Source organism: Aplysia californica, unplaced genomic scaffold (genome assembly GCF_000002075.1).
Source record: "Aplysia californica isolate F4 #8 unplaced genomic scaffold, AplCal3.0 scaffold00036, whole genome shotgun sequence".
NCBI lineage: Eukaryota > Metazoa > Mollusca > Gastropoda > Aplysiida > Aplysiidae > Aplysia > Aplysia californica.
In genome coordinates, this window is record NW_004797306.1 from 1,316,245 (window position 1) to 1,334,032 (window position 17,788).

General features: G+C 39.4%; 1 protein-coding gene across 1 annotated transcript; it reads left to right on the forward strand.

Annotated features, from left to right (window-relative positions):
* Positions 1 to 474: 474 nt before the first annotated feature.
* Positions 475 to 15,935, forward strand: LOC101848414 (DET1 homolog). The gene is made up of 7 exons (XM_005091833.3): positions 475 to 583; positions 4,261 to 4,534; positions 5,966 to 6,363; positions 7,310 to 7,566; positions 8,305 to 8,559; positions 9,533 to 9,873; positions 11,937 to 15,935. Exons 2-7 carry the CDS (start codon positions 4,317 to 4,319, stop codon positions 12,124 to 12,126), a joined length of 1,659 nt encoding a protein of 552 aa, XP_005091890.1. The 5' UTR covers positions 475 to 583; positions 4,261 to 4,316; the 3' UTR covers positions 12,127 to 15,935.
* Positions 15,936 to 17,788: the final 1,853 nt, after the last annotated feature.

Here is a 17,788-nt window from a genome sequence, read left to right on the forward strand (position 1 = left end):
AATAATAATATATAGCATTTGTATAGCGCATATCCCCTCTCAGCAGCAGGCTCTATGCGCATCTGAGTAGGTTTGCTTCAAAGAGTTTATTAATATAATAATAATATACTTGTACTTTGGTTTGCTCCGAAAGTTTATAGATCTAATAGGCCCTATAGCTTGCTGCAGCAAGAATAAGCCGAAAAGATACATTTTCTAAAGCGAGTTGCTTAGACTCAAAATGCAAAAAAAAACGTACAACATAAATTGAAACTCTTAAGGCATCCATGTGTTATATACATCATGTCTTAGAGAGAGAGAGAGAGAGAGAGAGAGAGAGAGAGAGAGAGAGAGAGAGAGAGAGAGAGAGAGAGAGAGAGAGAGAGAGAGATTGATTCAGGGGGGGGGGGGAAGTGGTGAACTTTTTTAGGCATGTTTACCATATCAGTGAACGTATACACCTTTCGCATTCACAAAAAAACCAAAATCACGAAACGAAACAAAATTCAAGATCTAACATTGTGAAACTGAATTCAGAGACGAAAAGTTTCAATTCACATTGCTATTGCTATTGCTTATTTATCTGAAAGATTAAGATACTGGGGTAAGATTGCTCTCATTTAGATTCTAGACCTAAATCTAGTCTGTCTAGATCTAGAATCTAGATTTAAATTAGATTCTAGTCTAGTCTTCTAGATTAGATGAGTATATATATACAATGCTAACCTTCCGCTACTTCAAAGCTTACACACACTTATAAATACCCCTATGGCTATGTCCCAAGCCCTACTTACCCATATAGATTATTTATAAGTAAAGCCATGCTATCGACTTGAACCTGTTGAGTACCCAGGTCTCATTAGATCTATATATCTAGATCTAGAAGTTATTCAGGTTTAAATAGTGCAAGTCAGTAAGGCACCTTTTGACTTATGGTTTTGGCTTTGGGGAAGATCCGGACCACTCGTAACATTATTGCGCGAGAATGTGGCGTAGGTGGGGCGGGTGATTGGGCTGGAAGAGGGTGGTGGGGGTTTCAGGGGGGTCTCCCCCACGACAAATTTTTAATGAATAGATCTACCGTCCGAGATTCTCCATTGAGAGATACTAGATCTAGATCTAGATCTAGGGAAAATCATAAATTCCTAAGGTTGAGACCTAGACCTAGGCAAAGTCAGTCTGCTGGTCCGGTATTCGTCAATCTTACCTCACTCTGGTTTTGTCTGAAATACAAATACTTAAAGCTTTGCCAACTAAAAATTTCATTTACAATTCTGCCATAAAGTACGGCTAACCTGACAGTCTTTACTTACTTTTCTTTTACTTTTTTCTTCTGCTTGTACCGGGGGGTGTCGCGGGGAGACACAAGCGTGTCTGCAGCAAGGCGAGTGGCTTGTAGGAGGGACATCCCGTGAGCTCTGAGGGTGTCTGCCACAGACTCACTCCATCATCGCCTTGGTCTTCCTCTGGCTCACCATCCAGAATATTTAATGTTGTATGCTCCCCGAGCTGGATGGTTTGAGGGCTTCCGCGTGAGGTGTCTGAACCACTTGACCTTTTGTTTTTCAATGTGTAGTAGGACTGGTGTTGCTCCTACGGTGTCCCTTATGACTTCATTTTTAATTTTGTCTCTTCTTGTTTTGTTGACCTCTCTTCTTAAGCATTTCATCTCGCAAGTGAGCAGTTTCCTCTCTGGGGCTTTTGTTAGGGACCATGTCTGGCACTGATGTGAGTGTTGGAAGGAAAATGGGGTTGATGAGCTTCGCCTTGGTGCTCATGGGGATATTGGGATGTTTCAGGAGAGGGCCGAGTTGATAGCTGACTGCGGGTCACTGCGTTGGCTCTCTGGCATCTAGTCTCTATTTCTCGATCTAATTTTCCATTTTCTGTGAAAATGCTGCCCAAGTATTTGAATTTTTTTGTTTGTTTTAGCCTCCCAGTCTAGCCGTACAAGACTTATCTTCTAAAGGCCCTATTAACATTAGAAAATAGGAGTTTTAAAATGCATGCACTGTCATTAAGGCATATCTGGTTTCGTCTCAAATACAATACTTTAGGTACTGTAAATTAAAGATTTATAGTCTATTTACAATTCAGTAGGCCTTTTCTTATGGTCAGTCTAGCCATCATATTAAGAATTTAGTAAGGCGAGCCCAGCTGTCTAGCCGTACTCTTCCATTTTTATTAAGTCAGGGCCCCCCCCCCTGCAACCCCCCTCTACTCTTGACTTTAACAAACGAAACTACAAAATCGCCGAATCTAGTACCTGTACTAGGATAGAGAACGTTAGGAGTACGCCAATGGCTGATATTTATAGTAACACTAACAGCCCTCTGGTTTACGTGTCATAAAATAGCCTTGTGTTCTTCATTCTGACTAAAGACAAAAGAAGTTCCTATATATAGACCTATTGTGTCACTGTCTGGTCTAAAAAATAAAAAAAAAAGGCTGGCTCTACTTCTCCACACGTTCGGGAAAATAAACTTGAACTTTATTTCTCCGAATGGTTTCCGCTCTCGAGATTTGTTGATTTGATAATAAGCGAATGGAGTGGCCCGTGTGTGTGTGTGTGTGTGTGTGTGTGCGTTTGTGTGAGTGTGTGTAAGGTGTGTGTGTTAGGTGTGAATGGGGGGGGGGGGGGGGTGTAGGGCATGTAGGGATTTTTACTAGAAGGATTTTCGTTTTTGCTAGTTGACTAAATGCAAAACAGGTTACTGCCAAGGTCAAGCAGTCTTGTTTTCGCAGTACCTTTTGAAGGTATTTTCAAATGAAGTATAGTCTGGGAATGTTGCCCCCAACCACAACTGAAGTATCTGAATATTCAGACATTTAAAAATCTCTAGCTCTAAAAATTGAATTCGATTTAAAAAAATGCTTCCTCCCAGTCCTCTCAGAATGGCAGAATGAAAGGATGACGCCTAAATCTCGCAAATTATAAAAAAATCTCAAGATCAGAAACCGTTCGGAGGAATAGAGTTCAACTTTATTTTCCAGAGCGTTCGGAGAAATTGTCACTGCGAGAAAAAAAATGTGGAATAGATCTAATTTAGATCTAAAAAAAAGGAAGTTTTTATTTTTTTATTTAGCAAAGTGTTATGTATATGATAATGCTCATTATATTATTATGTATAGGCCTTTGTTAAAGAATAGGTCAATAAAGATGGCTGTTATTATAAATATCAGCCAATGGCGTACTCCTAACGTTCTGTAACTATCCGCTTGTGTACACAGTAGATCTAACATTAACAGAAACATGAAGCTACAGCGAGCACCTACCTTGCACACCCCTGTGATTGGCCCAAATATAGGTGATGTATTTCTGTGGCTTCCTTTGCCAGTTGACTAGATCACACCAGGGCGTGACGGGCCCCTCTTAACGCGCGATGGGTTATGCTACGACACGAGGTTTCGTTGCCAACTGCTTGGGCTGTGTGTGCTTGTGTGTGTGTGCGCGCGCTTGTGTGTGTGGGCATGCTTTTGTGTGTGTATGCATGCGTGTGTGCATGTGTGCGCACACGCTTGTGTGTGTGTGTGTGTGTGTGTGTGTGTGTGTGTATGTGTGTGTGTGTGTGTGTGTGTGTGTGACATGTGTGTGTAGGCCTACAACTTTGAGGAGAAGGTAAATTTATGGAACAAGAATTGCTGAGATTGTTTATAACAGATAACACAAATAATACAAAGAACCAACATGGCAAGATCTAGTCAACTGGCAAGGGAAACCCAAGAGTCTTGGGGGAATCCCCAGAAGACAACAAAAATAAATGGCGGAAATACGTCATCAATATTTGGGCCAATCACAGAGATGTGCCATGTTTAACAGGTTTAGTAACAGTACTTGGTTACTAATTCAACTGTTTGGAATGCCTCTAGTGTACACAAGGAATTTTTGTATTCACTCTCATCAGGTCAGTTTAGGTCTACACTTTATAAATCTGATCTATAGATACTGTTGCTTTCCCTCCTCTCCACAACCTGCCACCATTGAAATTCTACCACTATGTACCCTCCCCCCCTCTCTCTTTCTCTCTCTCTCTCTCTTTCTCTCTCTCTCTCTCTCTCTCTCTCTCTCTCTCTCTCTCTCTCTCTCTCTGTCTCCCACTTTCACTCTCTTTTCCCTCTTTCACTCTTTTTTCCCTCCCTCACTCTCACTCTGTGGATTTATTCTATGAAAGTACTGTACTCTGTACACAGAAGACTTTTGTATGCATTTAAATTGGCTGTATATTATTTAATTGTCTCTGATTCAGGACTTTGCTTTAACAATCTCTGTTTCTGTTTTAGGCATTGTAGCTGGCTGGCTCATTATGTTTGGAGACTCGACAAGTAAAGGGTCCTAGATGGAGTTCCAATGCGAGCTGGAGGATCCCATCTCCTGGCGCAAGCTTGAATCGCAGAATATTGTGCACCGACTGTTCAACCGAGAGGTGTATTCCTGTCCTCCAGGCACTTGTTTTAGCCAAGCTCGGAAGTTTTACACTCATATTGTGCCCAACTTTAGTGTTCTGAATGTGGAAAAGCCTCCTTGTTACCTCAGAAAGTTTTCCCCTGATGGCAGGTTGGTGATTTAATGATCTGGTGCAGCATTTAATGTTATGTTTTTGTTTTTTTTATGAGATCCAGGAGTGCCCAGACTTTTGCGCATCCCAGTTCAAAGCCACGACGTGATAGTATTGGGTTGTTTTGTAGTTTGCTTTTTGTTACAGTTCAATACTTTTGTCGTGTTGAATCTTTTATGTGAATGGACCAAAACACCCTGAGTCACACTGGCAGGAACTGTATGATATAAATTTATGCTGTAAAGTGTGAAGGAAGCAAGTTTGCACTTCTCTACTTTCACTTTTTAGTAGGCTTCAAGCTGGTTTCTAGTTTTATTGGAATACTTTATATCTAAAAGAGGAACGTAGATAATTACAATTTGTCCTTGGGAGATGTTATAATCTTCAAACATGTAAAACTCCCCACTAATTGCATGACCACCAGCCTTTATTGAAGGTGAGTGTCTGTCTTTCTTTTGGCAGTATTCTTGTATAGTAACCATAGAGACAAAATGGGGGTTCTATGGTATAGAGGTTTAGGTGTTTGCCTTTTATTCATTACGTTCCGGGTTTGAATCCGGAAAGTGCCCAGACTTTTGCGCATCCCAGTTCAAAGCCACGACGTGATAGTATTGGGTTGTTTTGTAGTTTGCTTTTTCCGGAAAGCAACAGAAAATGTTCCCCTTTCACATCCTTTCCTGCTCTCTAACACAATGTTCTGTTGTCTGCTTTCATTTCCAATTTCTGCCCCCACCCCTTCACCTCATAATTTGCTCCCTCCTCTGGGCTCCGCACTCTTTCCGCAGCCTTTCTACTGCTACTCCTTGGCTCCTTCTTACTGCTACTCCTTGGCTCCTTCTTACTGCTGTCTTTCAGCCACGTCCCTGGTCTCATGGTAGATAAGATCTAACACCTAGCCTTCTTCGATAAGGGCGAAAAATCTCAAAGGTCCTGCGTGCAAGTTGCGCACATTAAAGATCCATTGGTAGTCCAAAATCGATAAGAGTAGGCTTAGGCCGCGACCCGGACAAAATTAAAAATTTCCTACAAATGGAAAATGTTTAATGTGTCACGCGTGCTTATATGACCTTATGATGCAGTTGCAAGCGCTGTAGAACTCTTTCCCCCCCTCAAAAAAAGAAGACAAAATGGGAAAACAAATGGCAAACTGAAATTAGACTTGAAAAGTATTTTTCGTTTAAGAATTCAAGTGTTATGATTGGAGGGAATATCGGGGACTTTTTTTCGTTGAGAGTGCATCAAGACCTATACTTGCTTTTCTGTTCTTGTGTTGAAGTGTCATTCATATGCATCATGTACCATACTTTTATCTCTTTGCCTTTCAGGGAATGAATTTTCTTTTGTGTACATGAAGTAAGTTACATTTCCTTGAAATTCTGATTATATTTTTGTGATGTATTTGCAGTTTTGTACGTCTTTTCATTTGATAGGTTCTTCATTGCTGTCTCCTATGATCAGACTTCCATTGAGATCTATGACTTCAAAGGATCTGAGGCCGGTGGTGACTTAATCAAAAACATCAAAGGAGATGTTATTCCAGGCTCTGATGATGCAGAAGAACCGTCCACTCAAGTTCGGAGCAAAATTTTCTCTCAGTTCCTTCAGAAGAGACATGTTGTGCGGGTCACAGCTGGGGAAGAAATTCTGAACAGAGAGTGCAGTCTATTCACAGACGATAGTTGTTATGTCATTGTGGGCTCCAGTCATTTGTTACCTGACGAGTCAAGTAGCAGATTCTATGATGTGTACAGGAATAATGAGTGCATTACTCCAAACTACAGACTGGTTCCAGAGGACTACACGCTCAGCATTGTTGCCCTCAAAACAGGTGAGATCAGGCTCTGTCTGATGATGCAATTTGTGATTTTCTAAAATGGTACTCTTATTTATCAAATGTGGTCTGTTAACCGGTGTAAGGTCCGCTTAAGAATTCTGTGTAAATGTAATACAGTTGAACCTGCTCTAATGGCCTATAAGACAATCATCGGTACAAAGAGCCACTTCCCATGTCCCCCCTTGCATTTTTTTACATTATAATGACACTGAGTAAGACGTCCACCGGTCTAAGACAACCAATTTTCTCCTCGACAATGAGAGGCCGTCTTTAACCATTTCAATTGGATATGAATCTAGAACTTACTCATGTGCTTTGATATGCAGGGGAATGTATCTTACTTAAAACATTAAAAATTTTCATGGTACTGTCAAACTAGCCCATAATAGAGTCATAAAATGCTTGAGAAAATTCTGCTTTCTTCTGAGGTTTTTGTTTGGTGATGATATTGTTCGGAGGTATGAAAGCAGGGTAGATGTTGACGGAGTGGGTAGTTATTCAAGGGCTTTTTAAGTTGAATAGAACATGTCGCAGATCTGGCACTGGATGATGATGAGAACATGTCTCTCATCAGATTCACTAGTAGTCATGGATGGGATAGGTGATCAGGGACAGAGATTCAAATCTTTCTGGAGTAACTTTTTCCTATTCATGTGAATTGAGCTTTTGTCCTGTACTGGGTTTTCTGTATATATTGGGTTTTATCACAAAAAACAAACCATGAGAATGTTTTTACTGTGTTCCACTCGAGATAGATTTCGGCTTTGGTAGGTTCACTTCACAAGATCATATATTGACTTAATTAATCAGCTATAGAACAGATTTTTAAAAAGAATTAGAAAATTATATTTACATGCTTCTTGTCATTATTAGATTTTTCATTTTTATCAAGAGTTCTTTGATGTACCTTGCTATTTTTCTGCTCTTTTTGTCTGTACAGGAATTGTATGTGATCGCAGAAGGTTTCGACTAGACAAAATCTACCTATCGCACAATCAGGGAATTTACCTCTATGGGAACATACTGGCGATGCTGTCTGTACAGCAGCAGGTGATCCATGTGTTCCAGATCTCACCACATGGCACCTTCATTGAGATTCGAACCATTGGAAGATTCTGCTATGATGATGATGAAATTTTTTATCGTCAAACATCGCACCATCAAGCAAGAACTCTTAACAGGCCGTACACTGATAAAGTGAGCTGTTGTTGTCTCTTTTTCCCTTTTGTTTTCAGATTTTAGTATCTTGCTCTAGTTTTTTGCAATCAGTTTCTGATAGAAGACTCAATTGGGTCAGACTCTGTAGTAAGGCAAAAGTATCTTTAGTGACATTGCAATACTATAATAGATAGTGACTGTTTAACCTGTATGTGTAGTGATGATATTATGTTGGCATTGGACAAGTGCGAAGTTTAGAGTCCTTGAAAAAAATCCACTTTGCTCTGCATGAAATGTCATTGCAAGTGCTTTTATGCCTGGTCTTTTCCCTTACTTTTGTGAGTTTTGCCCCTTGGCTTTAGATTAAAATGGCTTGCATGAATAGAAAATACAAACATGTACTATGCTTTAATGTTCTTGACCTGGGACTGTCTACAATGTTGAGAGAATGTTGTAAATTTGTTATATGTTTCTACCAAGTGGCTTTATTGAATATGTGAGGCCTAAAAGCTTTGTTACACCTGTACAATATAAGTATTCAGTCTTTTATTTTCTTTTGATGAATTTACGAATGAATGTGTTGTTCCAAGCTGTACGATTTTTTGAAAAGTACACTGATAAATCAAGCAATAATGCTTTGAGGTAGAGGGAGCAACTTTGTCACTTCTTTTCAGGAAGAAAATAAAAAAAAAAATGTTATTGTAGTTTCGAGATGGAATATAATTATGGTTTTACACTTTTCTGATCTTTTGTGTGTTAATTTATTTCCTTACACAGTCCATCAACTCTCTCAAGCATCGATTGCTGGTGTACCTGTTTAAAGCTGCAAAAAATGGTCACATTGATCAGGGGATCCGTTCTTTCTACTGGGCTATGGACGATTTGCTGAATTTACGTATGGGAAAACTGCAACTTCTTGATGAGGAGCATCTTCTGATCAAGTATGCAAGCGAGGAAGTTGTTACATATCGCAATGGTGACCCTACAAATATGCCATCGCTGTTTGTTGTTTACAACATGAATACCACAGAGGTAAGGAATAGATGAAAATGTTTTGTTAACCCCTTCACTGCTGACTTATATTCCCCGCCCTATGCTGACCTTGTTTCCAGGAGTAGCACTCAAACGGGTGATACTTTTAAATTGCTATTTACTCTGTGGTAATGCATCAAATGCCTAACAATGTCTATATAATTTTAAAGGGAAATGAATGAACCGCTATCATCATCAACAAAAATTTCTTTGATAGCTTGATACGTTGAGAGCATACATCGCAAGTGATCAGCCATAGCTGGGAGCTAGAGTGAGATGCTAGAATTGTGAAGAGAGAGTGACTGTTCAGTGATGCTATATTTCACGCTATTTTCGTCAGTGTTGGTCTAACTAGGGCAAACTAAAGCTTCTCTAACTCGGGAAGAAAAGAGCTTTCAGAGGAGCCCACTCTCGATACTAAATTGCAATTACCGGCTGAGTAGGAAATGAAACAAAACAGCAATATTGCCGGGCGTACACTGTACGTCTACAGCGCATAGGAGGGCCCGATTTATGGACATACACCGCACGCCGTGCAGCAGTGAAGTGGTTTAAAAGAGTGACCTTTTTTTATTTGTCTGATACATAAAGAAGTATGACTTACGCTTGAAGTGGATAGTGTCTTTCAAAAAGATCCTGCACAGAAAAGTCAACAACACTCTCTACAGGACAGTGGTTAAGATTGGAAATTAGCATCAGTGTAGTATTATTAAAATGGTGGTTGCTTAAAAAAAATCCTCCAACTTTCAAGCGCTTGGATTTTGTGCTCACTTTCAAACCTTGGTCTTTTTGTTTTCTTATTTTAGAGAATTTGCTCTTACATTCTGGACATATTTGAGTTTGTTTAAATGTATTATTTGTATGATTACCTTTTTTGTTCTTGTATCCTATCCCATTTGTAGTTTGAATGCCACAGCGATTTTAGAGTAGATCCATTATTCATACTCATCCTATTTCTTTTCCTTCCCTTTAGATCTTGGGCGTCTATGAACACACGTCACCTGAACTTCTGAAACTGATGGAGAGCTTCCAGGACCATTTCCGCAATTCATGGCTTCATCTGCAGCCTCAATTCCCGTCTTCTCCGTCCTCCTCTATTCATGCTCGCCGCATCCAGCAAATGTTCAAGTGGACTCTGATCGTCGCTAAGAATGGCGGTCAGAGAGAGGCCATCTCTCGAATGTTGACTCAGTTGCCGATCAGTGCGCAGTCGTACAGCTGTTCCCCGTACCTGGACCACGCCCTTTTCAGCTACGATGACAAGTGGGTGTCACAGCTTGAGAGACCAAAGACCTGCGGGGACCATCCGATAAGGTGTGTAATCGGAACGTTAAATACGATACAAGACGACATTGTTGGTCTAGTGGTTAAACTGTCAAGCTCACAACCATTAGGTCCTGGGTTCGAATCCTGGCAAGGGCCTAAAGTTGTGTCCTTGGGAAAGGCACTTTACACAAATTGTCCTCTCTTCACTTTGACGCCCAGGTGGGAATGGGTGCCCTGACTATAGATAGCGAAAGGTGTTTTTTTTTGGTAAGTGTTTTACAGTGCTTGCAACTGCATAATATCATATGAGTGCGTGGGACACATTAACCCTTAAAACCCTATACCGCTGGTAACCGCTGACGCCGTATTTTCCTATACCACTGGTAACCGCTGGTCGACTTTATCGTTTAATTCCCAGTGCTAGAAACAGGGGATGTAACTCCAGATGACTCTGTCGCGAGCAGAAAGTACCGATAATGTCACGAGAGCAGTTCTACACCGAAAGTTTGGACATTTTGCGAGTTTTTAAGAAAAATTAGTCACTTTTCGCTGCCAGGCCCTTCAGGCTGCCAAATTTTTGACATTTTTTATCCTAACCAGACCCCAATAATGATCTCCCAGTCAGATATATCGATAAATATGACCGTTGAAGACGATTGCAATGTTCCGCATAACATTGATGATGATTTTGACGATAGTGGAATTGGCAGGGGATCACCACTAAAGCTACCAGAGGCTCGATCTACGGTATGAAAAAAAAGAATTCAGGGTTTTTTTAAGGGTTAAACATTTTCGGTTTGTGGGAAATTTTGAATTTTGCCTGGGTGGAGGCCGAAGCCTACTGTTATAGATTTTAGACCACCAAGGGATCTGTAACATGCGCAACTTGCACACGGGACCTCTTAGATTTTGCGCCCTTGTCCGAGAAGGCTAGGTGTAGATCTTTCCTACCAGAACATCAAAAAGGGGTCAAGGAGAAGCAGTGGAAAGGCTGCAGAAAAAATCAGGGGCCCAGAGGAGGGGGCTAAGGAGGTGAGGGGGTGAGGACTGGAAGTGGAGATGAAAGCAAACGACAGAACATTGCTAGAGAGAAGGAAAGGACGTGAAAGGAGACAATTTTAGAGAAGAACATTTTTACGTCGCTACCCGGATTTGAACCCGGGACCTTTGAATGAGAGTCGAACACCTTTACCTTTAGGTCATGAGAGTACCCGCGACAGGTCTTGGAAGTTTATAATTGTTTAATTGGCTGCTTGCACTGTATGCTTCCTGGAAGCTGAGAATGTTCGTGAGTGTTCAAGGGTAATTTTAAGCGCTTAGAGCTTGTTGTTGAGTATGGATATATGTGTTATATAAATGCAATTATATTATAATCGTTATTTTTTTGTTTGTGCAATGTCTGTCACGAATTTAGCTCTGAATTGAGTTGTCTTGTGAACATGCAGTTTAGATATTCGAAGTATTAGTAACATTCGTTAGGTGGTTTATTTTGTAGAGATAGATTCTTTCATTGGAGTACAGAAAGACTAGATAATGTACCCAAAAGGGGTGCTGTGTGCGTTTGAGGAAGTATGTGGTTGTGATTTTAAAAAGTCTGCCCTCTTCCTCGTAAATGAAAATGAGGGAGTCCAGCTGGTTACACTGTTTGCACAGTCTTTGAAAGCTGTGCTTGGCCATTATGGTATCATATTGATAGTGGGATCCTGGGGTCTATTTGCAAGCAAACCTGAACTTCCAACTTTGGATGATGTCCAACATAGTCTCGCAGACAGTGGTGCAACCTGTTCTAAAATATCAAAGGAGTAAGGGTAGTGAGGCAAAGACACAAACCTCATTATCTTTTTTCTTTCTTTAGTGAGTTTTCATGACTCTCTTAAACGTGCTGTTATATATTATACATGGACATTAAGCTTTGGTTTTGCCTGGTAAATTACTAAAACATGTTAAATTGAGACCTTAAATTTCAACATTGTTAGTACCAGTGCAGCTGTCTTGTGTCATCAGTGTCTGCTAAATATTTATGCCTACTTTTTCTGCATTATTTCGACTATTTGATGTTAATTCTTTATGTTTACTTTTTGATAATTTTTTGTTTTTTATTTATTCCTCAGGTTTTTCACCCGTGATTCAGGAATGCTGAGATTTAAAGTCAACACCGGTGCTTCTGAAAGACAAATTTCCACCAATAACCGGAGACTTGTTGCTTTTATATTTCATCCTTTTGAGCCTTTCATCATTAGTGTGCAAAGAACTGCTGCAGAATACAGAGTGAACTTCCACATTAGAAAATGCCCATCTTGACCATAGCTTGGTTTTAGGACGTGAATGTGAGATGGACATGATGAGGAAACAGGGTGTGCAGAGAATTATGACCATTTCTTCAAGTAATTACTTCATTTTAGTTTTCCTTGTGTAGTACCAGTCAGGCTTTTCAACTGTACAGTTTCTGGTGGAACTCATTCTGGCTCTGAATGTTTGTTTAGAACCTTTCATTGGCTTTGTATGCTTAAATTGTCAAAGTTTTCTGCAGCTGGTAATGTTTTTTTCCCCCTGTAAGTTTGAGATGAGTGGGAAGATAGCATAGGAATGTTTCTGTGGTCTTGAAGGGGAACGGGGAATAGAATTTAGCAGCTTAAGAGGCATATGTGCTACCCACTGCCATTCTTAACGATTTAGCAATGTTGCCAGACAGGAGAAAACTGAATTTTTAGATCTGAGACTTAAAATCTTTTTTTTTAAACAAATTTTTCTCTTTATAGATTTGTTTTTCATTGCACAGTTGAACCTGCCATATCAGAAACCTGTCATGACGGAATCTCCTTGCACTCCCATTGTTAAATTCCACAAAAATACATCTGTCTATGACAAAGATGGAAACCTTCACACCCGAAAATGGACAGAAATTCCTTACTTTTGGTGGGTTTTGACCAATTGAAGATGGAAAATGCTTTACTCGCTAAACTGTTATTTGAAACAAAACTCCCGAGTTTGGTTCTACTAGTTCTAATCTTTATGACAGGCCGCCAAGTGAAGGAGGAAGGAAGGGGTGCTGTTTTGGGGGAACTTACCCAACCATGTGTGGAGTGGGTGTGAAATCTTACCACTGCTTGCCTGCAAAGTGATCAAATGGTCCACCAGCACATAATCTTTCCTGTGAAGTCGGCATTGTGAAATTTGACCACTGCCTGCCGCTAATGTATGTCAGCCGAGAAAAAAGTTCTACGAATTGTTGTTAGATGCAAGGGAGAGGTAGTCTTGGTTGGATGTGCTTATTAAATGGATAAGTGCGGCAAATGATAGAAAAAAATGCCACTATTGGAGCAGCTTAGATAGGGCTTGGGAGGTATGAAGCTTTGTCCAGGGCTTGCTGACCAAAATGATTCCTACTACATATTGCTGGCCTTCTTGGCCCTCTCCCCTTAAATGTCATTGTCCAAGACAGAAAATTTCTAAGACGGATTTTTGTTCTGGCTTGCTTGTGTTTCTGACTTGGACACATTTGAGTGTATTTCATTCTGAAGATCTATGTCAACATTTCTGTAAAGGAAAGAAATGTAGAGATAATTTTTTTCATTTGTGTCTTGATGATCAGTGGTATTACTGGCTATGGCAGTTGCAGTAAACAGAGTGCAGGGATGCCAGTCTCCAGTGTCTGCTTTGATCTTCATTGTGATTTAGCGTATTTATCAATAATGTTGCATATTGTGTAATGTTGTCAACCAAATCAAATTTTCTCAGGAATTTGTGAGCATGAAACTTTATGAACAAAGTAAGGAGGTCCAAGAAATGGATAGCATGGGGACGCTTGTGCTAAAGTAGTCCTTTACTCCGTGATTGTTTTGGCGGGTCTGAGACAACATTCCTGGGACAGACAATGAGTTTATTGGCTTGTCAAAAGAAATCTTGTGTGTAAAGAAGGGTGATAAGTTCAAGCTTTCTGAATAAGTCAGTCACTCAGTGATTTAAGGGACTTATAGCCTTTTTTATATTTTATTGTTGAATTGGACTCAGATATATAATTTATAATGAAGTTGAGACTTCCATTATAATCTAAGATTTGAACCCTGGAGATATTCGTTTCAGCTTTGAAAAGTTCTAGTTTTGTTTTTGTAGACTTGTTTAAGGTGCACAAACCAAAATCATAATATTAACTACCATGTCAAAAGAGCCATTTCAGAACTATATTGTCTTACTGTATTCTTGTTTTATCGTTTCAGGGCATTTTGTACATAAAAGTGTGCTTGTGTATGATGTCTACTCGTGAAGTTTTAAATGATTCTGTCCGAGAAAATAAGTCTTCTTCAGATCAGTTCATTGCCGTGTATATAAATGTCTGTTGCTATTTTTGCTTCACTGATGAAGCACTATTGATTTTTGATAAAGTAGGAATAGTAAGTAGGCCAACATTATATTTTCAATTTCACTTCTGAGATGAAGAGGAAACTGGAAAGTCTTGAAATAAATGGAAGAAGATTAAAAGTAGATTGCCAAAGGAATTTGCTTCTATTTTTTTTGGTACTGTGAGTTGGACAGTTGGGTTGAGTGCTTCTATTAATGCATCATTTGGAAACAGTATAAAATGACCTGTTGCTTGTTTTACCATGGGAAAATGAAAAGCAGAAATAGTGTTTGCTGCTAATTGTGTTGGGGAAGCCGAAAGTTTGCATTTGACTGTCTTGATGTCATTTGACTTTGAAGTCCTTTCGTGGACTGTGCCTTTTCAATTTTCTTTTAATGATGGGCAGGGTTGTGGTAATGATATGACTTCAGACTCCACTTCAATGCATCATATCTATGCTCTTTGAGCTCTTTGTTGTGTTTTGGTGTTGGGATATTTTTGTTAAAAGAGAACATAGCTACCCAAGGAGTGAGAGGGGCTTTTTCCTTACTTAACTAACTGAACAGTGGTGGGAGATTTGTGAGTGAGTGGAAGACTCAGCTGTAACTGGGGATTTGGTTTTGGTTGGACTTGGCTAGGTGATGAGGCTTTTTGTGAGACTGGCCTAGCTACTCAAATAAACTCAAATAAAGTCAGGAATCAACCACGTTCACACTTGTGACTATGAGGTGTTAGTGACAAAATCGTGTACTGTGGATCGTACTCAGGTGTTGGCTACCAACAAGTAAATGTTTCTGTGTCCCGGTGTGGATCGTTACTTCATTTTAAAAAAATCTGAAACTGCTACCATCTCTGTTTTTTTCCTTATGGTTGTGTTTATGGTATCTCAAGACAACTTGTATTCATCTGAAGACCACTACAAGGCATTAGACAGAAGGGCGAGAGCCCAGCTGTCGCCAGATTGATAACCAACAACAATGGGCAAAGGTTGAGAAAAAAATATTTTGAAAGTTGTGTGAAAACTCTTTTAAAGTTTTCGACTTTGTGGTGAATATGTCTGTGCTGACCTCTTGTCATTTTAAAATCATCTTAGGCTGTGTTGATGGCATTGCTTTGTGACAAATATCCTCTCTTTTGTTTTGTGAGAGTCTCTGGAGAATATGTCGTATGTGTCTTGACCTTGACTGCATTATATTTTTAACTACAGTGAACTATGCTTAAACCAAACATGGTGTATCTGAAAACAGTGTTAAGAAAAATAAGTCCCCTGATTTTTTCCCCTTCTATTTGAGCAACCTCTCTATATCGAAAGCTCATTTAAACTGAAGAAAATCAAGTGGTCCCATTGTTTTCGGTGAATGCGGACTGTACTCATAGACTTATGCTGTTCCCATCAGATGCAAATAACATACCGGCTTGGAGTGCATTTTGAGTTTCAGTCCTCATTTTTCACCTTCTTCAACTTGATGTTGCTACTTTGAGCGACAGAGCCAAGGAAAAAATATTTCCCTGTACATGTAATAGTATTGGGCAGAGGAGCTTACTTAAACTTAAACTCTCTGATTGAAACAGATGTGTTTCAGTTAGGGGGTTTGAACCCAGATTGGATGCATTGTTTTCTAGGCTTTTAGGAATTCAGCTTGCAATGCATCCTTTTTATGCTCTTTGTAGCATGCAATAGAATACATTCGCAGTGTGTATATTTGTATATGTATGTATACACTAGTGTGTATTTGAGTGTATGTTTGTGTGAATGAATGAACTAAAAAAACAGAAAGAGAGAGAGAGAGAGAGAGAGTGAGAGAGTGAGAGAGAGAGAGAGAGAGAGAGAGAGAGAGAGAGAGAGAGAGAGAGAGAGAGAGAAAGAGCGGGCGAGAGAGAGACAGCGAGAGAGAGAGAGACAGCGAGAGAGAGAGAGAGAGAGAGAGAGAGAGAGAGAACTCTCACAATTATACGAAGCATTACTCAGATACTTGTAACTTACTAATAGAATTCTGTATTTTCTTTGATCATCAAAGCAGTAGTAATGATGATGGTGAAAATGCAAAAATGAAGTTGATGAAATGTCAAGTACAAAGAGTAGGTATTAATTGACATCAGATTATTCAAAATATATATACAATACAGTTATAAGAAAGTCGGTGTAAATAAACAAAAAGTTTACTTTTTTGCAAAAATGTGTATTATTAAGTGAAGAAGAGACATTGTATTAATATCATCATGCATATAAGAAACCACCCATAGTATCAACAATTACCCAAAAGCACACACTGTATCGAGGTTAACGACACAAAGTCTTTTACAAAAGAAGAAATTATGGATAAATGAACTCAGATTGAGTGGTGTAAACCCCCCCCCCCCAAAAAAAAAAACAACTACAGGTCCAGTCTTTGTATTTGTTTAAAGCAGATTATATATATCTTACAACCTGTCAAAAACTCAGTGGGAACTATGCTAATAAAGTGCCTTTAAAGCTAAATTCTGGTGCTGATCACCCCCCCCCCCCTCCAGTTTCCATTAATAACAAATTTTATAATCTTAATCAAAGTTCACCCTATGTAAATCTGATTCCAGTTCTAGAGCATGACTTTGTAGACTGAGTTTTGTTTAAAGTGATATTAAATTAAAAACCTTTGTGGGACTGGGTGCAAGGTGGATCACAGGATGCATATTGTCTTTAAAATATCAAGTGCTGTTGCCTTTGTGTTGTTATGCGTCACAGCTTCTGAGGAAGGGATCCTCATCTACAAATTAATTTAGGTTTTTTTCTTTTTCTTTTATGAAATTTGAGAGGTAATGTATATTTTGATTTTTAGGTTGTGAGTGATATGCTGCCTAATCCCATCTTTGAAAAGAAACATATTTTATTTAGACTTAAAAGTTTATGTTTTAAAGAGTTTTACTGTCTTATTTAGTGTCTGCAGCTTTGTTGTCTTTACTTTATAGTTTTAGAGTGAATGTAAGCCTACTTTAATTGCTTTATGTGGCTGGAAGGTGTTATTGGCAGGGCCTGCTTCTCTTCTCTCCCAATGTCAGCCAAGTTACCTCTGTACCTCTTAAAAAATGAGCAACTAGAGGGCACCCCTGGTAGGTCTAAATTCTTTACTATCCCTTAGTAAATTTTGTCTGTCTGTCTTTTTCTGATTACATCTACTAAGGGACCGTTCCCTTGTCATACTGATGTGTTTCTCATTAACTAGATCTGGAAATGCTAAAAAGTCCGTAGACCTCACCGTTGTTTCAACAATAGACTAAATCATATTTGCCATGTTACTGTTTTGTCACAGACGAAGCACCTAGGGTTCGTGGATAAGGAAGAAAAATCTTGGAGGTCCTGTATACATGTTTCGCACGTTAAAGATCCCTTAGTGGTTGAAAATGGTAGAAGAGAAGGTCGTTTGGCCGCCATGTGTGTAAAATTTAAAATGTTAAAACATCATCATTAACTCAAAGTGTTTCTGCCACAACTGTAGATAGAAAGACATGTTTTTACACTTTCCTTTATTTCAAATGTATTACTGTGTCTCTCCATTATAGCACATCAAGGAAGTCAAAATCTGAAGGGAGGGAAGTAGTACATACTTTGGCAATCTACTCGTACTCCCTCATGTTTACTATCCAGGC

What these genes read in the sequence shown, in the direction of transcription:
- LOC101848414 (XM_005091833.3), top strand. Translation starts at nt 4,317, where the DNA reads ATGGAGTTCCAATGCGAGCTGGAGGATCCCATCTCCTGGCGCAAGCTT. An exon ending in CATTGTTGCCCTCAAAACAG is followed by an intron (nt 6,364 to 7,309) that starts GTGAGATCAGGC and finishes TTGTCTGTACAG; the next exon opens with GAATTGTATGTGATCGCAGA. An exon ending in ACAACATGAATACCACAGAG is followed by an intron (nt 8,560 to 9,532) that starts GTAAGGAATAGA and finishes CCTTCCCTTTAG; the next exon opens with ATCTTGGGCGTCTATGAACA.